Source organism: Elgaria multicarinata, chromosome 10 (genome assembly GCF_023053635.1).
Source record: "Elgaria multicarinata webbii isolate HBS135686 ecotype San Diego chromosome 10, rElgMul1.1.pri, whole genome shotgun sequence".
NCBI classification, from domain to species: Eukaryota; Metazoa; Chordata; class Lepidosauria; order Squamata; family Anguidae; genus Elgaria; species Elgaria multicarinata.
In genome coordinates, this window is record NC_086180.1 from 18,567,120 (window position 1) to 18,588,010 (window position 20,891).

At 44.0% G+C, this 20,891-nt stretch overlaps 2 protein-coding genes across 5 annotated transcripts in view; both read left to right on the plus strand.

Annotated features, from left to right (window-relative positions):
* AFF1 (ALF transcription elongation factor 1) overlaps positions 1–20,891 on the plus strand; it is a 174,605-nt gene that overhangs the window by 134,457 nt on the left and 19,257 nt on the right. For 2 of the 4 annotated variants that reach the window (XM_063136219.1, XM_063136223.1), the window contains 5 exons: positions 1,827–1,887; positions 2,025–2,062; positions 7,491–7,650; positions 11,299–12,222; positions 19,056–19,153. In XM_063136219.1, the coding sequence (XP_062992289.1) occupies positions 1,827–1,887; positions 2,025–2,062; positions 7,491–7,650; positions 11,299–12,222; positions 19,056–19,153 (1,281 nt within the window). The remainder of the gene's footprint in view (positions 1–1,826; positions 1,888–2,024; positions 2,063–7,490; positions 7,651–11,298; positions 12,223–19,055; positions 19,154–20,891) is intronic. The other 2 variants (XM_063136220.1, XM_063136221.1) reach the window with 2 other exon arrangements.
* The window catches only part of IBSP (integrin binding sialoprotein), a 347,644-nt gene continuing 330,962 nt past the window's right edge, over positions 4,210–20,891 (plus strand). Inside the window, exon 1 of the mRNA XM_063136247.1 lies at positions 4,210–4,214. The gene's annotated coding sequence lies outside the window, so the exon portion shown is untranslated. The remainder of the gene's footprint in view (positions 4,215–20,891) is intronic.

Genomic DNA, 20,891 nt, shown 5'->3' on the forward strand with positions numbered 1-20,891 from the left:
ACAGCCCCGAAACAGCTTTGCCTCCTCATCTACTGTTTGTGAAAAGTAGACCATATATATATAGTGTGTGTGTGTGTGTGTGTGTGTGTTAGCATGGCCAAGTATGAATAGTCCCAAAAATATATGTATAGATGCAAATTTAGAAATTATTATAATTGAAATACATCACACCATTGTGTGGAATACTGTGACCAGGTGAGATGTATACCTTACTCAGGCTACTGCCAGGTGCTTTTGATAGATAACTTCAAGGCCCATCTCTTCCTTCTGATAGTTTTTTTTTTAAACTTTAAACGAATGCGGTGTAGAGGGTGTCTTTAAAATATGGGGATGTCTTCTGGCAGTCCTTCAAAGAGAGGACATCTCTCTGTAAAAGAGGACACATGGCCAGCCCAGACTGTGTGTACACTGTATGCACACACAGAGAAATTACAGGTGATTCTGTTCATCTATGAGTACCGGTTTGCAAGCTGCAAAAAATAAGATTTTATCTGGCTAAGAATCCTGTTCCTCCGGTAGTTTTGTTTGGATTTGGTTACCTATCACTTCCTCCTCCTGACTCTTGGTAGCATTGTTTGTTTGGTATTAAGCAGCTGCCAGGATCCACCCCAAAGTGGATATATTTCAGTATCTTGAGAAGTAACTGGATGTACTTTCTAAGTAAAATCTGTGGTGTACAAATGAAAAAAAAAAGTCCTTATTAACTCATTTGAGGACAAGAAGGATAGTTGTTAGGAGAAAAAAAAACCTTTATGTTTTATTATCAGACGAAACGTTTTAAAATCCCATTAAGGTGATATTTCTTAATGGTTCTTATTTTACTTTGCGGTATTAATTCAGCTTTGTGATTCTGAAGTTTTCCTGCAAATATCAGATTTAGTTTTTCTTGATTTTACTAAGTAGTAGTTGAGGGGAATTCTGGTACTCAATTTATGTCTTTTCTCCGTCTGCGGAGAGGTAGTGAAGTTGAATTGCTGTGTTTTTGGTTCTTTCGTTTTAAGGAAAAACAGAGTATAATCTAAACTTTCCTCAGTTTCCCCTTCTGTGAATGGAAGGAACACTCTGAATCTAAATTATTGTATATATTATGCCATAGAACTCATAATAGCTTCCTAAACCACCCATCTTTATCATTAGTTAATTAATTTCCCCTCTTCTTAAAAGAACAGAGAGCACAATATCCTTACGAAATCATTTGTTGCCTCTTCCCCTTCGCTCATCACTTCTGTTACTAGATGGTTCTTCTGTTCATCTCGAGTTACTGAGGTTTATGAAACTTGGCTGGCAACAGACATGAATACTCATTAAACTGTCCTTCATTTCGTGGCCAGCTTTAAGGAGATAATTGCTTTGAACAACCAGGAGAGGGTCCTATTCTGCCGGGCAGAATTCTTTGGAACAACTTGCATGATGCTGTTCCCGGAAGCGTACATTGTGAGCCTCCCATTATGACAATGACTATTAGTTTTCATAATTGGAGTCCTGGGGAGCATGAAGCCCTCTTGTTCTGGAGAGGAAATGGTTCAGCTTGGCCTTTTTTGCAGTGCGAAAGTTCAGTGCACCTGTGTTCAATGCAGACTATTTCCCAAGAAAAAAAATACTGTGCTTAGACAAACTTGAGCCCAAGTTCAGCTAAACACAAAATGCTTCTCCAAGCTGAGAAATACGTTGAGTGTAGATGAGCTTAGACTTCAGAAACCAAATAGAGAACACTGAATAGAAAACTGAGAACATTGCCCATGAATAAACTTGTATTTTCTGGGCAAGAGTTTATGACAACAATTTCAACCATTAAATCTGCATTGGCAACCTCTTTTCTTTTTCAGAACGCTTCACGACGATCTTCAGATCAGCGATAGTGAAGATGGTGAAGATGACCAAGTCAGTGTGTGTATATAAAACTCTTAATCCTGCAAAATACACAGAATACTCTTTTTAAATCTTTATGTTCTCTCTTTGCTGCTTAAGATAACCTTCTCTTGTTCCCTCCTTTTTTGTTTTGTTTTGTGTTTTTTCTTGATCAGGTTTCCGATAAGCCATCTTCTTCGTCAACTCCTCCAAGGTACGGCTGCTTTGGCAAGTGATATCGAGAATACCAGGGATGGGGTGGGCAGACATGATCTGTGTGTTTTATGTACATAAACAAACATTCTTGTGGAAGGTGTTTTAGTTGGGTGAGATGTTAAGAAGAGAGATTGGCCTGGTTCGGATGACACAGCAAGCTACTGTGGCATCCAGCACGTGGCCGTAACCTATGATGGGCTGCCGTGTCATGTGACCTGGCTCAGAGTGAGACTGGCTAAACTTTTCACAGATTACTTGGAAGGCTGGTTTGATGGTGGCATAAATAGGCAAAGCCTGGAGAAATGTTGTCTTGGGGTGCTTGACCATACTACTTTGATTACAAGAGTGTGCAGGAAAGTATTGGCTAAGATTCATTGGCTTCTTGAACATCTAGCTCACAAGGGTGAATGTGAAGATAAAATGGAGTAACCTTGTGTATTCCAACCTGGACTCCAGGGAGGAAGACAAATGTGAATGGTGTATATTCAGAAGTATGCACAATGTTTTCAGGAGCAGTCTAGAAGCTTACTGACAGATCAAACTAGTGCAGGAGTAACACTATCTTGTTGAAAACCATGATTTGAAAATCAGGATCCATTCTCAATGAATCGTGCTCCTTCTCCAGCTTGACTTCCCTTTGTTTTCATTAACCATGGGTTTGCATTGCATGTGCACTGAACAGCAAACCACCATCAACATAAGCCAGAATCTGTCATAATCATGTTTTGCAAAAACCACTTCAAACTGTGGCTTCCGTCTCTGGTTTAGGAAGGATCATGGTTTGCATCAGAACATATGAAATGCAGAGCCACAGTTAACGCCAAGAAAGAAAGGGAGAATTGTCACGGGAGAATGAAGAAATGGAGTGGGTATCCATCCACAGGGCTGATTCCCAATTTATAACCCACACTTTACAGGGAGTTAGCCTTTCACTGGGTCTTAGGGTTGTCACCTTCTTTCTAGTAGAGTTCTCGTGCCTTTTAACAAGTCTTATGAGATGGGTTAGACTGAAAGATTGAGTCCAGGCCAACACCACTAAGGGCGTAATCCTATGGATGTTTAGACAGGAAAAAGTCCTACAATTCTCAGCATGCCTCAGCCAGCCAGGTTTGTGCTCTCTGTGAGGTTCATGGCTGTGTGGGATTTTAACGTGCATCTTCCCAGTTCATGTCCAATGTACTACTGTCTACTGTGCCACTTCTGAAATCCCAGTTCTTGGATTTATTCATTCTTCAGCTACTCCTTTTTACATTAATGGCATTTACCCATGAATAAAATCCGTATTTAGCATTGCATATGAAAATGGGAACAAGACACTGCAGTTATTCAGGACTTAAACATTTAAGTGTTGAACATTAAACATCTAAATAACAGGTCTGTTACTTTTCCCCTTGAAGTGCTGATCAATAACTGGATCTCATTGGCTTTAACAAAAAAGTACAGGTGCTCCCGTCCTGTTAAAAGTTTTTTTAAAAAAACAAATCATATGTTGTAAACATTTTAAACAGCAAAGTGCAGTAAAAGCACTTAAACTATAAACGTTTAACTTCTAAGTTGTTTAACTGCACAGAGAAGTGTATAACGTTTCTCTGCTCGATAGAAACACTTATAGGACACATAAGTGCTACTGTGTCTCTGCTGTTTTAAACAGTATCAGACAAGCATCCTTCAGGATAGATTGGGCAGTTTTAAATACAGGCTAAAGTGACCTGATTCCCACTAAGATGTTAAAGCGGTGATTTGCATAATGATGCCTAAACTTGACACTGATAATTATCCCCCTTTTTAAACTGCAGTTTTCTCCATAATGGTAAACCTGGCACTAGCAGAAAGCTGTGCAAAACATCCCACTGCAGGCAAGATTGTCTATAAAGGAAAGTTTGTCTATTTAAATAATTTGTCCTTCTAAATTTTAAGAAGACACACAATAAATATATTCCAAATGATTATTACTGGAGTTTGAACTCTTTCTTTTTTTTAAAAAAAAGGGGGGAGGGAGAGAACAGCTTGTAAGATAGACACACACACACACACACAACTGTATCATTGTGGTTTTAATTATATTTTAAATAAGGAGAGAAGAGAAAAGGAACTGAAAGAAATACAGCATGGAAGTTTAAAGAGCAAGTTGTAAACAGCACTGAAATCAGGCAATGGGTTATAAATGGGTTATAAAATGGAGGTCAGCCTGCTTACTATAGGAACATTCGCAGTTCATTGACAGTGGCCCCGTTCAGAAGACACCTTAAGCCACAGCTTTAACCATGGTGAATAGGGCTTTTTGCCTTATTCCCGTGGTTAAAGCTGTGGTTTAAGGTGTCTTCTGAATGGGGCCAGTCTGTTGCACCAAAAGAATTAATTCACTTCTGCTAGCCAGCTGCTTACCATTGTAGTTGTAGAAATGACTACCGACTGCTGTGGTCTGTTTGCACATACAGCTCAGTTCACGGTGGGATTTGTCCCCCAAAATCACATATGCACACAGGAAGCAATACACAAGGCAGCTTATGTGTGAACCAACCCACAGAAATAGCTTAACTGAGCTAATGTTTCTCCACCGCCACTTCTTATATTTGCACAGTAGGAAATATTTGAGGGTTGGCTGCTGTGTTTAGGCACTAGAGTTCTTCTGTAATGACACCTCGTCTTAGTAGTCTCCTTTGCTGCCAGTTTAGCATTGAATGGCTCAAATCCCATATTTCAAATGAATATTGAAAACAGGAAGAGCGTACGGGTCTGCCCCCTCTCTTATTTCAATGACTGTGGCCCAGCTAGCTATTACTCCCCTAACACAGGTAGGAGAGAGGCTTTAGTTCAGAGGTGCAGAATCTCAGTGCTGGGAGCCAAATCCAACTTTGCAAGGATGCAGAGAAGATCAGACCCCTTTCCCACAACCACTGATCATTTGGTGATTTCCTGGCATATATGCAGGGTTTCTTTCCTCTCTGAAACATTGAAATGCTTCTCTTAAGGCTCAGTTGCTGGTAGTAAGAGCTTTAACCTAAAATGTGCTGGTATTTTGAGGTTGTTGTTTTTTGCCCCCTCCCCTTTTGCATTCCGGCTCTTCCCATCACTGGAATGTGAGAGTTTCTCCAAAATGGAACTTGACCCTCAGGATGAAAGAGGTTCTGCACTCTGGCTATAGTTCAGTGATAGAGCTCATCCTTTGGAGTATAATGTCTCAGGTTCAATAGCTAGTGCCTCTCTCTGCCCAAAGCCGCGGGGAGGCTGCTGCCCATCTTAGACTGCAATCCCATGACTACTTAGACCAGTGGTATTCATAGAATCATAGAATAAGCTGGAAGGGGCCTGTAAGGCCATCAAGTCCAACCCCCTGCTCAATGCAGGAATCCACCTTAAAAGCATACCTGACAGATGGCTGTCTAGCTGCCTCTTGAATACCCCTAGTGTGGAAGAGCCCACAACCTCCCTAGGTCATAGTTCCATTGTCATGCTGCTCTAACAGTCAGGAAGTTTTTCCTGATGTCCAGCCAGAATCTGGCTTCCTTTAACTTGAGTCTTCAACTGGCCCTGATCCATGACCCACCTCGGATTCCCAAATTGCAACATGGGACCCACTTTCACAGTTTCACAATTGCCCAACATAGAACCATAGAATAGTTGAGCTGTAAGGAGGCCTATAAGGCCATCGAGTCCAACCCCCTGCTCAATGCAGGAATCCACCTTAAAGCATTCCTGTCAGATGGCCTTTGCCATGCCCCATCCGGACTAATCTCGTGAACCATTTTGGTGTTGTGACCCACCAGCTAAAGACCACTGACTAGACAATATTTGATTAGAACATCCAGCGGCTGCATGGCTCTGAATAAAGCAGTTTTGTATAGTTACATGCGTTGGTATCAGTGAAGGCTGGTAGCGCTGATGTAGTTGCAGCCAGAAGAACTCAGAACTCTAAAGAATCTATCCCAGGTTCTTCTTCACTGGCTGTATTGGGTGAAACTGAGGAATAGTTTTGATGTTTGTTTTGTGGATTTCACCTCTTTGGCAATCGTCCTTTGAGAAAGTGTTCCACCAGCCTTCCCCATTCTGTTTCCTTCCAGGTATTTTGGCCTGTATCTTTTACAATCCCTGATCATGCTGGCTTGGACTGGTGGGAGTTGCCATCCAAACATATACAAAGGGAGGGAGGAAGAAAAGAGGATGGTGCAGAAAATATAAAGATATTATCAAATACAAAGCCAGTGTGGTATAGTGGCCCAAGTGTTGGACTAGGAGTCGGGAGATCCGGGTACTAGTCCCCTCGGCTATGGAAGATCACTGGGTGACTTTGGGCTAGTCATAGACTCTCAGCCCAACCTACCTCACAAGGTTGTTGTTGTGAGGATAAAAATGGAGAGGAAAAGGATTATGTACACCACCTTGAGTTCCTTGCAGGAAAAAAGGCAGGATATAAATGAAATAAATTAAATAAATAAATATAAAATTAAAAATCCCAAAATATATTAGTTATTTATTAAATTTATATACCGCTCCATAGCCGAAGCTCTCTGGGCGGTTTACAAAAGTTAAAAACGGTGAACGTTAAAAAGTACACAAAATTTAAAACCATCAAAAATATAAAAACAACAGTATCCATTTAAACAACAACAGTTCTGGGGTCCATTAAAAAAAACTTAGCATATGCAGTTAAATGCCTGGGAGAAGAGAAAGGCACCGAAAAGATAACAATGTTGGCGCCCTCGGAGTAGGCACTCGGAGGAGGACCTTAGATGTTGAGCACAGGGAGAGGCATTCCATCAGGTATTGTGATCCCAAGCCGTGTAAGGCTTTATAGGTTAAAACCAGCACCTTGAATTGGGCTTGGAAACATACAGGCAGCCAATGCAAGTGGGCTGGAATCGATGTTATATGTTCGAACCTTCTGGTTCCAGTTATCAATCTGCCCGCTGCATTGTACACATTTTGAGCTTAATCACTTTTCCTCAGGAACATTGTTTATCTTGGCCAATACATGAAATACTGTACATTTATAGTGCAATCCGGTAAGTGGCTACTCAGAAGTAAATCCCTTTGTTTTCAAGGAGTCTTACTCCCAGGTAACCATGTATAGGATTGCAGACTGAATTGTCTGTGCTTTGCTACCAATTTGTATCACATGAACCGTCTCTCTACGATTTTTATGAAGCCCCCATGCCTGTTGGTTGAGTATGCATTTCCTTTGAACAACATTTCTCTCTGCTTACATGTTTTTTGCACTCTTGGGTTTTCATCCTTTTGGGGCAGGGCGCTTCGTGTATGTAGGAGAATTGCAACTTGTTTTCCAGCAAACAATGCCAAGACTTTTTGACATGATGTTGATTGAGCTGCTTTTCCGGGGGCGATGCTGTGTCAAGTGGGGCGGTGGAGTGCAGAAAGATGATCTTTACGACCCGTTGCTAATTTTATCCCATGGTATTGGCTTGCAGTGCCCCACAATCGCAGCCTGAGAGTGTGGCATTGGCACATTCCAGCAGTCCGGAGTCTGGAAGCACGAGCGACTCGGACAGTTCTTCCGACTCTGAGAGCGAGAGCAGCTCTAGCGACAGTGAAGCAAATGAGCCCCCAGCGAGAGCGTCCACACCTGAGGTACTGTGTCGCATGTTCTAAATGCACGAGCTGTACAATGTGAGTAACCAGTGTGGATCCCCTCCTGAGGGTTTGCTTCTGTTTTTCATGCAGCTAAGTAACTGCTCTTGCAAGAGGACATTGTCCATCTGTCCTACCACATTATTGGTCCCTTTACATTCTCCAGTGTCCCACGCTGTGCATTTCAGTTCTGCCCCTTTCCTTCCTGCAGTCTTCCTGCTGTGCACATAAACAGGGCTGATGCATATAATTACAGCCACCACATGAAAGCCCCTCTTAACCACTTCTGTCAAGCCCCCAGAGCCAGGAATCCGCAGACACACAGCGTACCAATGCAAAACAGCCAAACCCTTAAGCTGAAGTCATCTTAATATGTTCATTGTGTATTTAATTTATTAAAGATTTTTCTTTGAAAAACACCTGGACAGTTCCCCAGTGCTTTTTCAGTCCTTTGCTGGAATATCGGAAGGCTTTGCTTCTCACTGAACAATTGGTGGAATGCCAATTTTTCCTTACGTCTCTGTAAGTAGATCAGGGGTCTGGAAACAAAGCCCTATGAAGAGAGACTGGAACAACTGGGCATGTTTAGCCTGGAGAAGAGAAGATTTAGGGGAGACATGATCGCACTCTTCAAATACTTGAAAGGTTGTCACACAGAGGAGGGCCAGGATCTCTTCTCAATCCTCCCAGAGTGCAGGACACGGAATAACGGGCTCAAGTTACAGGAAGCCAGATTCCAGCTGGACATCAGGAAAAACTTCCTGACTGTTAGAGCAGTACGACAATGGAACCAGTTACCTAGGGAGGTTGTGGGCTCTCCCACACTAGAGGCATTCAAGAGGCAGCTGGACAACCATCTGTCAGGTATGCTTTAAGGTGGATTCCTGCATTGAGCAGGGGGTTGGACTCGATGGCCTTGTAGGTCCCTTCCAACTCTGCTATTCTATGATTCTATAAAGGTTAGAGACTTCTGTTTTTCTTAAATGAGAGAAGCAAGGAGAACATCCCTGACTGGACTGTACCCCCCTTCCCAAACTCTACGGCTACATTCCTGCTTTCCAGGGTGTCTGTTGCCACATTGTGAAGTGGGTTTAATGCATCTCACCATGTAGATCGTTTATTTTCTGTCTTAGTGCCACATCACAGAGTTGTGCAGTGGCATGGTTAAAATCACCCAGTGTGGACATGATGAGCAGCTGCCCGTGTGGTGGCTTGGGCCAATTCAGAAGCATCTTCTGAGTAGCACCCATCATGTCCATCAGCTTTGGACACAAATCAAAGAGAAGAAAAGCTGTGCCTGAACAGGAATGAAATTTGGATCTGTTTGGATCTGTAGGCAGAATCCAGCAGAGCAATTGCACCTATTCTCTTACACCCTGCCAATTCCATTGCAAAGTGGGAACCCGAAATGAGTAGAAATGCTCATTTCTGGAAGGAAGCATAAGAGAGCTCCATGGACCTGCCTCCCTCCAGGAAGGAGTGTTTCTGCTTCTTTTGGGCTTCCCCTAGGAAGCACTAAACCTTTTTTGCATAAACAGTCGTTCCCATTTGCGCAATGGATTCAGCAGGACCCATGATTTGCGGAAGGCAATCGGTGGGGACGTAAGCGCTCTGCCAAATTCTGCCCAACGCCTCCTCTGCATCTAAATTCTATTTTGAAATTATAATTCAAACCTGTTTCCCTTCTTTCTTTTGTTTGCTGATGTAAGTCATTTATTGGACAACAATGCAATTTCTAGCTTCCACTTTACAAAAAGCAAGCTTTGTCAGAAGATATAAGAGCAGCCTTACCCAACCTATCACCCTCCAGATGTGTTGGGACTGGAGCTCTCATAATTCCTAGCCAGCATGGCCATTTGGCTGGGAATGATGGGAGTTGCAGTCCGAACACATCTGGAGGGTGCCTGGTTGGGGAAGCTGAAGTTCTTCATCAGGAATCCATCTGGTGCATTCAGGCCTCCCCACTCCTCCTTCCAGACACAGATTTCTTTTTTCCGGGACGTGGCTGGACTCCCTGTGGTTTCACTTGGCTTGGTTCCTTGAATCTCGGAGGCCTCCACTGGCCTACTTGGGAAGACAAAGTAGGAAAAGGCACCATAGTTTCATAATCAAGAGCAGGCGTATTTCGAAACTGCTTCAGGAACAAAAATGTGTCTTCTACGTCATTTGTTAGAATCTTAGGCTTAGTAGCTTGTTGAAGAAACCATGGAATGTTGAAAATAATCTTTTTCAAGTGGATTTAATTAATTACTCTTTGACCATCTCGATTTTTTTTTTAAAAAAAGCACAGCAGTATTTTCAATCAAACAACAAAGAGAGAGATGCAAAATATCATCAGCCGGTGTGGGCAGACAGTTATTCTCTAAATGTTTTGGACGACAATTCCAAGAAGCCCCTGCCGACATGGCCGATAATCAGGAATGCTGGGAGTTGAAGTCTGAAACATCTAGAGTTGTACTTTTTGTCTGCCCCTGGAGTACATGTTTGTAGATGCATATCATAACCCAAGTTCTCATATAGTCAATAAAACTGTGTCTGAGCTCTACCACCTGAGATTGTAGGTAGGGGTCACATGACTGAATACTTATCAATACATAAAATACCCTGCTCAGAGAAGTAGCATGTTAGGGACAAGTATTCTAGCATAGCTTTCTCCCTAACATGCTTGTTTCCTATATAATATGCTTAGAAATTTTTAGGTGTAGGTGTTTTTTATTATTAGGAAGAATAAAGAACTGAGCATGCTTAGCCTGGAGAAGACATGAAACATGATAGTACTCCTCAAGTATTTGAAAGGTTGTCACACAGAAGAGAGCCAGGATCTCTTCTCAATCATCCCAGAGTGCAGGACCGGAATAATGGGCTCAAGTTACAGGAAGCCGGATTCCAGCTGGACATCAGGAAAAAAATCCTGACTGTTAGAGCAGTACGACAATGGAGCCAGTTACCTAGGGAGGTTGTGGGCTCTCCCACACTAGAGGCACTCAAGAGGCAGCTGGACAACCATCTGTCAGGGATGCTTTAGGGTGGATTCCTGCAGTGAGCAGGGGGTTGGACTCGATGGCCTTATTGGCTCCTTCCAACTCTTCTATTCTATGATTCGATGATGATGATGATGATAACAACAAAAACAGCAACAATAAAAACACTTATGCCTAAAATGTTCTAAACACTGTAGAATCCACAATCTAAGATATGTGTTACAAGGGGGAAAAGGAATGGAGAGGGAAGAGGAAAACAGACATTGGAGAACCAGCTCCTTCTCTGGTAAGTGGTTAGGGCCAGATTGGTCTCCACCCCTCGCTGGGGTGGGTGGGTGGAAACAGCCTCCCAGTATCCCCTGGCCTCTTAGATGGTGACAGCAGCCAAAGTGCTCCCTGCAGTTGTGAAGTTCCAGGACAACAAATATTTAGTTTGTACACACTTTAGTATTTATTGATTGATTTGTATAGAGGAACATTGAATCATTAGAGAGCAGTAGAACTGGAAAAGTGAAGGCCTTGGCTTGAGTCTCTGGGCAGAGTTACCATTACTGGTCCTTCAGCCCTTGTTCAATTCAAAATAGAGCCCAAGTAAGAGAAGGTGTAGTAGAGATGAAACAATGACAGACTTTGGGCACATCATCATTTTTCTTATTTTTCTCCATAGCCTGATCCACAAACATCCAACAGATGGCTGCTGAAACACTTTCTGAAACCCAATGAGAGTTTCCTTGAGGATGACCGTAGCCGGGGCAATCTCCAGGAGGGCAAAGGGCAAGGGAAAACGTTCAGCAGTAGCAGTGACAACAGCAGCAAAAGGGATTGCCCCCAGCCAACAGATAGTCACTCCAAAACTGCCAGCAAAGCTCCTCGGTCAGCTCAAGACATACACCTGCCTACCAAGCGGAATTACCAGAAGTCTCCCGCGCACGTGGAAGAACCCTTCCACAAAACGGTGGGCAATAAGCAGCCTAGGAAGCCCACCAAGCCCACGGTACAGGAGGAGCCGAAGAGAGGCCTAACGGTAGAAAGCGAGCCCCCTGGCCCCTACGGAGTGAAGGATCTGTCTTCCAAAGACAAGCCCAAGGTGAAAACGAAAGTGAGGCCAAAGTCTGACAATAAGAAGGAGCTAAAGCCCGCTGCGCTGGAGCCGTCTGAGAAGAAAAAGCACAAGAGTTTGCACCAGACCACTGTTAAAGCGTTTTTGGACCGTGATGCTGCAAAAGACAATTCAGGTGGCAGCGCCCTGGAACAGTTGCCCCTCAGCCCCCTAAGTCAAAGCCCCAGGGTTCCTGCCACCAGCAGAACAAGTAGTCCTAAGGTGGCTGTAGTGGCAAGAGAAGACCTTCCTAGGGACAAGGTTCTCCCGCCTATCAAGGATAAGAAATTGCTATCGCCCTTGAGGGATTGCCCAGCCTCTCCAGCGCTTGTGGTTAAAATTGATCTCGCTCTTCTCTCCCGGATCCCACAGCCACCTAGGAAGGGCGGCTGCCCCAAAAGACTTGAGGTCAAAGAGAGCCACCATATGCACAAGCACGAGGCTGACAAGAGGAGCACAGAAACGCCAAGCAAGTCTCTCAAGAAGAGGAAGGTGAGAAACTCTTTTTGGAATGGTACATTTTAGGGATGGGCGAACTACTGACGTTCAAGTTCGTGAGAATGCTCCAAACACTGCTTTTCTCATGCCTGATTCTCATTGGTGTTTACGATTGCTGCTCACTTTGCACGAATGTAACATTTGCGCAAATTTCCTAAATAGACTTAAAATGAGGCTGATTTAGTCTATGGAGGAAATCTGCGCAATTTAGGAAATTTGCACAGATTGAACTTGGAATTGGGAACAAGACAAGTGCAAGCATGTGTTTGAGGATTTGTGAACATTTTCACTGGACAGATGCTTGCACTCGCATTCGGGGCCTCGAAAGGGGTATGCTTGCATGTTTTGCGAGCAGAAACGAAATTCTCAAACATCCCTAATAAATACATCTGGCATTGCCAAGATAAAGTAAAATAATTTGTCTATAAAGCTAAGTCAGTATTTGGTATATATTTCTTCTGTCGCTGCCTGATTTGTATTTGTATTTTTAAGAATGCATCAAAATGGGAATCACACAATTAATTCCTTCCACTTACATTTTCAGCCATTTGTAAGATTGAATTTGGTATAGATCACCTCCTGTAACCAGTTATGCATGGATGGTTGCTGTACTGGCTATGAAATCTTGGAGGCTCAATGGAAACATCAACTCAGCAGGCAGTTCTGGAGAAAAAGGCACATTTTAGGGAATTTTTAGGAAAAAATTAGGAAAGGGACTGGAAATAATCAGGCTAGTCTCTTAGGCCAGCTGCCAAGGCAGGGCCTACCAGCGCTGACACCTACCCATGATCGTTCATGCTAGCCAGCTAGGTCTGTGAGCTGCTGCTTCAATTTCCCAGAATTCCCTAGAGTGACGCTACATCATGGGGCATCTTGGGAAATTGGGATGGTGGTTCATAGCATGCTGCTGCTGCTTCCCTCACTGGCAGGTAAGCTCGAGGTAGCCCAGTGATGTGTGGAGAAACCCACCTGAAACTAGCCCTGGTCAGTGTCATAATGCCTTTATATAAATAGCCACATTTCGGATATTTGTTGATCCATTTCAAGAGATGGAGAAGGTGCAAGAAAGGGCACGCAAAATGTTCATGGGTTTGAAGCATTTTCCATGTGAGGAATGGCTGGAATATTGGGGGCTTTTAGCTTAAAGGCAACGCAGGGGATGGAGCATATTGGTAGATCAGTCACCTGCTGTGCATGCAGGAGATCCCAGATTCTCTCTGTGGCATCTTGTGTAAAAGGAGCTCAAGTAGCAAATGCAGACCTTGGAGAATCGCTGCCAGCTATAGCAGACGTTACAGTGCTAGATTAGGGGTGGGTAGACTTTAGACTTGCGGGATGTAATTTATTTTTTCTCTAGAACCCGTTGCTCTGCTCACTGGAACCAGATCTAAGGAAGTGGCTTAGGAAAGCGAACATAGGATTGCAGAATGCTATGCCTCTGTGTGACTAGTCAGCCTGGGGGTTTCGGGGCCAGAATGATAGAGTTGTTCAGTTGGAAGGGACCACAAGGGTCATCTAGTCCAACCTTCTGCAATGTGCAGGAAAACCAGTTGAACCATCCATGAGAGGTGGCTGTCCAGCCTCTTTTTACCCACAAACCTACTCCTGTGTTCCCCTAGCTTTTTAGAAGAGGGAAAGTGACTTCTATTGCCTCTGTTTGTTAAACCATTGGGAACTGGAAATCTTTGTTGAACTGCAAATCACCCGGAGATTTCCCAGTCTATCTTTGCTCACGAGTGCACTAGATGGTACTAGACGTAGTATTAGACGTGCTCATGACATGTTGGAGGTTTATAAAAAAATATAAACAGAAAGAAGGAAATGTCCTCCCTGTTCTCTCACATGATGAAGGGGCTGGAGCAAGCATTTCCCCTACGAGGGAAGGTTACGACAGCTGGGCTTGTTTGGTTTGGGGAAAAGGAGGCGAAGGGGAGACATGATAGAGGTGTACAAAACGATGCATGGCATGGGGAATGTGAATAGGGAGACATTTTTCTCCCTCTCTCAAAATACTAGAACCTGGGGTCATCCAATGAAGCTGATTGGTTGGATCCAGGACAAATAAAAGGAAGTACTTCTTCACATATCGCATAGTTAAATTACGGAATTCACTACCACAAGCTGTAGTGATGACCACCAATTTGGATGGCTTTAAAAGGAGGTTGGATAAATTCCTGGAGAAGGCTATCAATGGCTACTAGTCCTGATGATTATGTGCTACCTCCAGTGTATGAGGCAGTAAGCCTGTGTGCACCAGTTGTTGGGGAACATGGGTAGGAGGGTGCTGTTGCGCTGTGTCCTGCTTTGTTGGTCTCTGGATGACAGCTGGTTGGCCCCTGTGTGAACAGAGTGCTGGGCTAGATGGACACTTGGTCTGATCCAGCATGGCACTCCTTATGTTCTTAACCAGCATTACAGAGAAACTGGGGAAATGGTTTTCAGCTCTTGTTCCCCTGCTTCTGCTACAACAGTCTCCAAAGCATGCCTCCCAACTCTCCCTCTCCCTCTCCCTCTCTCCCTCTCTCCCCCCCCCCCTCTCTCTCTCTGTCGTGGTTCAGACAACACACTAAACCAGTGGTTCTCAACCTTCCTAATGCTGCGACCCTTTAATACAGTTCCTCATGTTGTGGTGACCCCCAACCATAAAATTATTTTCATTCTTCTCTACACCATCCATTGTCATGGGATGGTTTGCTAATGAAAATAATACATAACAATAGCTTTAATAATACAAAAGATGATACATGACATAGTTCAGTCAATACAGTTTCCTAAGACCATCGGAAATATGTGTTTTCCGATGGTCTTAGGCGACCCCCGTGAAAGGGTCATTCGACCCCCAAAGGGGTCCCGACCCACAGGTTGAGAACCGCTACACTAAACCATTCTGCTTCACCACAAAATGGTTAAGGGAATTAATCCATTTCATTAACGATGTTGTGGTTAAGCAGTATGGTTTAGGGTGTTGTCTGAACCAGGCCTCTCCTCCCCCACCCCCGCTCTCTCTCTCACACACACACATGCTCAAACCCCAGAAATCTAGAAGTAATTGGGGCCCTCTATTTATATTTTCATCCACACAATAACCAACATTCTTTGGGTGGATCTCTTTGTGGGTGTAATCCATAATCCTCGGTTCACACGTTAGGAGAAATGTGGGTCATGTATAAACAGTCCCTTCCAAACCATAAGCTATAGGGTGAGAATTGTAGTCCAAAACATCTAGAAGGCACTCGGTTGGAAAAGGAGCATTACAGTTACTTTGTAGGATACACTGCTGGGCACCTCCAATGGCCACATCCAGGTTTGCATGTTTATGGACATGGATTTTGAATTGCAAATCTTAAGAATCAGGTTTTCTGTCATTTTGGGATGATTAGTTGTGGGCAAGTTTTATTCTAGAGTAGGCCTATACAACTTTGAGCAATGAACCTAAACAAAGCCGAGTAGCAATATATTGTGGCCTGCCAGGTGCTTGTAACCCCCTGTTTTTGCAGTCCCAGGCACACAGCAAAATTCGGGACTCTTCAAGCCCCCCTCATTTGGCTCAACAGGTCTCAAGCTGGACTGGACATGGAAGGTTAGCAGGGTCCTCCCAGACGTTAACGGGTCTGGGAAGTGAGAATTTGTGACAGACTTCTGATTGTTGTAAGGGGATGCTTGGAACTCCAGATACAGATCTTCCATGTCAGTAAATGGGCAAATGAAGAAGGGAGTTGTGTCAAAGAGTTGTCTTGTTTATTAAAAATAAAATATATAAAGTGAGAAGTACATTGGGTTTTGGGCAGTTGAGAATAGTTGAGTTACTTGTATGCTGCACAAATACTTTAAAATGAAAACAATTTACTCTGGAAATGAGCTGGCTTGATCAGTTGGTAAATATAATAGTCGCTTAGTAGTTAAGCCAGTAGTAGTCACTTAGGAGTTACTTTAGTAATTGCTTTTGAGTCTTAAGGCTAAGATCATGCGACTCTCTCTCCCGAGTTCACCTGCTTTGTTTTTTTGGTAGAATATGCTCTTTGAAAGTTACTCATGAAACTCTGCACATGAAACTCTGGCTCAAAAACTGGTCCTTTTCTGCTGGGAGTGTGTGTGTAACCTCTTCTCCTTCTCCTCCTCTCATATCTGATTCCTGTTAAAGTGACTTTGGGGAAATCTATGTGGGTTTAACTCTCTGGTGCGCTGTTTCCTTTTGGCAAACAAGGCATGATTGCCTGCCATTAATGACTTAGCCTGAAGGAACTTTATGTGTTGTAGCCTTTCTCTCTCTTTCTGTGTGTGTGTGTGTGTGCACGTGCGTGCGCCTTTGTGCCGTCTCCATATAATTCATACTTGCTGAAAATATTATAGGTTTGAAGACAGCCTTATTTAGGGTGACCATGCAGAAAGGAGGACAGGGCTCCTGTATCTTTCAAAGTTGAATAGAAATGGGAATTTCAGCAGGTGTCATTTGTGTATGCCTGCAACACCTGGTGAAATTCCCTCTTCATCACAACAGTTAAAGCTAAAGGAGCCTTGCCCTCTTTTGTATCTGGTCATGCTAGTCAGGCCTCCTGCAGCTTTAACTGTTGTGATGAAGAGGGAATTTCACCAGGTGTTGCAGGCATACACAAATGACACCTGCTGAAATTGCCTTTTCTATTCAACTTTGAAAGATACAGGAGCCCTGTCCTCCTTTCCATATGGTCACCCTAGGCCCTTATTTGAACCACCACATGGGCCTCCAATTGCTTAACTCCACTATACATTTATGCCCAGCTGCTGGAAAATATGTATACGGAAGCATCGTTCCTTATTCCTGGTGGGGTTAGGAGCCCATGGGTTCCTTCCCACCACAGCTGTGTTCACAGCCCATTTTGAAAGCTGGCAATAGTGCTGAGAAGTGGGGCCTGAAGCAAAACGTTGCCGTTTCGAGTGCTCTTGTTCCAGGTGCCAGCGAGCCAGACAGTCAGTTGAACCCACTTCCAGCATACTCCCTTTCTTCTCTCCCCACCCTCCACCCCAGTTTGCCATTCCGCCCCACCTCTCAACACTCAGCATACTGTGGCTACGGAGTGTGCTCAGTCCTCCTTGGGCTGTTTTGTAGTCTTTGCCCCCAGTAACTTTGCAAACCTTGATACCTCCGAGTGCAGAGACATAGCTGGCCAGAAAGTACCACCTCCTGTACATGGCTGATGCCTTTTGCCTACATGCGGCTCCGCCTTCGGAGAACAATCGCAGAGGCAAGCAACCCACCGCCACAACTTGCTGCGGGGTTGGGGGAAGGCATGGCCAATCATGCAATGTTCAGAGTGCCCCCTCTCTGGATTCTGACTTCCCTTCCCCCCCCCCCCACACACAATGCAGAATTTCCTCTTCACCCCTCCTTTCCTTGTCCCCCTCTGCATTCTGACATTATCATGACCCACCCTCTGGATTCCGACATCCTCAGATTCAGACATTTCTCTCCCCACCCCTGGATTATGACTTTTCTTTTCCCGCCCCTTCCCCCCACCATTCTTTCCTCACCACCCCTCTGGATTCTGTCCTTGCGTCTCCTCTCTTTATTTATTTTATTTTTTATTTTATTTATTTAAGGATTTTTATGCCGCCATTCAGCCAAAAAAGGCTCTCATGGCGGCTTACAAAAGTATTTCTTGACAGTCCCTGCCCACAGGCTTACAATCTAAAAGACATGACACAAAAGGAAAGGGGATTGGGAGGGAGGAGGAGGAGGGGGGAAAGGAAAGCAAATTCAGGCACTACAATCTTAGTTGTAAAGTTCAGCAGTTACAGTTGACAGCAGGAGGGAGGGGGCTCTCAGCTGGAGCTGGACCCAGGCACGGTGGAGAGGTGCCTGGCTGCTGCTTCCTCCCTCACTGGTGGCCTCTCCAGAGATAGTTGGTAGCAGGAGGGAGGGGGCTCTCAGCTGGAGCTGGACCCAGGCACGGTGGAGAGGTGCCTGGCTGCTGTTTCCTCCCTCACTGGTGGCCTCTGCAGAGACAGTTCTTTCCCACCCCCACCCCCCAGCCATGGGAGGGAGGAGAATTTGCAGTCCCCACCTCCCGTTAAAGTCAATGAAGCAATATCACTCCATTCACTTTAGTAGAAGGGGCAGAGAGGGTGCATTGCCAAAAAGAGCTAGAGCTGTTTTCAAATACGTTCAGCAGTATATAAATGTATGAAGTAAATTAATAAGCAAACAGATTGATATATAATTACATTAAAATGGCTGTGAGAGGGACAGGAAGTCATCACCAAGGATCCTGTTACCTTAGGGCTTCTTGATGAAGGTGGGCTTCCCTCACCTTTAAGCCGCTTTTTGGTAGCCATTTTTGGCAGAGGATAGCGCTATGAGTGGAAGGAAGTGCAAGAGGTCTGGCAGGCACGCGCAGTGGGCTTGGTGGACGCTAGTGCACCTGTGGATGTTGCGTTGCCAACCTTGGTATGTAGGATATACTCTTCAGGAGGGAGAATGGTGGGAGGAGGGACATTTCACCTGGGCCTAGTCTACACCAAGCAGGATCTTGCACTATGAAAGTGGTATGTAAAAGGCAGGAGCCACATTGCTGCTTTATTGAAAAGCACTGACAGCTGTTGGAGCCCATTGACACGTACCCTATACCGCTTTCTTAGTGCTATATCCTGCTTGGTGTGGCTCCTGCCTTTTCTATACTGCTTTCATACTGCTGTATCCTGCTTGGTGTAGATGAGGCCCTGGTGCATATAATCCTAGTCAAATCTGCAATGTCACGTGCTGCTGCGCATGTGTACTGTTGGATCAGGACTTCAGTTTTGAGTCCCAAGCTCTGCATTTGTCTTTCTTTTTTTCTTTCTTTTTTTATCAGCAGGAAGACATTCTGAGAAATGATCAGAAAAAAGTCAAACTGGATAAAGAAACCAAATCATCCTCAGTGTCAAGTCATAAAGAATCCAGTAAAAGCAAGTAAGTACAAGGCTGTCGGATAAACCATTTGTCTTAAAATGCTAAGTAGTGAAGTAGAAGAACGTGGTTTCCTGTACTTTCAACTTTGTCTTTTTTGTTTATATTTTGACGGAGTGACCCAGTAGATGCATGTGGGTAGTTTTGTCACTGTGACTGCCTCAGTTCTATGAAGGCTGCAGCGACTCTGTCCTACCGATATCAGATACAGAATCCCCAAATGCTGGGTGTTCTATTGCGAAACAGTTAGCCAATATTTGCCTTGTTATCAATGCTACATTTGTTCAAACTGTTCTTTCCCTTGGATTCCTTCTGGAGCACATAGCAGGTCCCAAACTGCAGGTAAGGTCACCCATTATTCTCAAACTCTACAATATTCCCCACCAGTGGGAACTCGATCCAGGACCTACGGGTCCTGTGTGTGTGTGTGTGTGTGTGTGTGTGTGTGTGTGTGTGTGTAAGGAAGCTTTTGCGCTCTTCTCTCTACAGGTTGGGCTGTGTAGGCATACGCTTGTGGTTAGCAAAGCCAAATACCACCAATTGGCTGTTTAGGACAGGGACTCCCCACCCACTCCTGTTCTTTTCCCCAGTAGAACATCTAATCAGCCACATTTGGAACATTTTATTGGGCCCACATGCCTGCATGCACATGCGCGCCCACGCATCAGGGGCATCATAAATAATCGCTTTCGTACTTGTAAATGTAGTATGTTCGTATGTTTCTCCCAGGCATTTAAAGGCATTGAACGCTAAGTTTGTTTTTTAATGGACCCCAGAATTGTTGTTTTAAATGGATGCTGCTGTTTTTATACTGTTGTTTTTATGTCTCTGGTGGGTTTTAAATTTTGTATATTTTTAATGTTTACTGTTTTTAGCTTTTGTGAACCGCCCAGAGAGCTTTGGCTGTGGGGCAGTATATAAATGTAATAAAATAAATAAATAAATGTAAGAAAAATTAAACCAACTTAATCTTTGGTGAGAGCAATCTGACATTCCCTGGAGAGCATCCCAGGGACCATCGCATTTATCGCAGCCCCCTTCCCGAAGTCTTAGACAATTGTAGGACCTTGGGTTATGGGGCTATAGGAGCCAATCTGCCTCCCGTTTCTCCTCGATCCAGAGGGAGGGGCGGGTAATAAAATTATTATTATTATTATTATTATTATTATTATTATTATTATTATTATTGCTGCTGGGAAAAGAACCAAGCAGGCGGCTTTCCCAGTTTTCCCCATTCCCCGTTTTCCTGTTTTTAAATACAATATTAGGCAAATTAACAGGTGTGAAATGGAGGGGGCTTCAGAAGTAGTTTCTGATACGTCCTAATGATAGAGGTATCTTTTGTTCAAAGCAACAACAACAAAAAATCCCAGTGGTTTTTCCAAACTCTTTGGTTCATCTGAAATAGCTTTTTGGTTTCCAGCAATTCTGAGGAGTAAATTGTTACGCTTTCCAACACCTAAACTTAAACCCAACCCTTAACAAACCTACACTTAATCAGATCATTTGGCTTCAGATCTCCTTTAGAGGCAAACCCAAAGGTATGTTATTCTGTATACAGTTTTGGCTTCTTCATATTATCAATGTTAATGAATCATCAGAAAGTCCCTGATTTTTCCGCCCTTGTTGCTCAAGACGAAGCCTTCGCCAATTAACTATATGTCTGTTTCAACATCCTCCACTAAATAAACAGAAGCCCTGTGCTATGCATTTCAACTGGGTTCTCGCACACTCTCTCTAA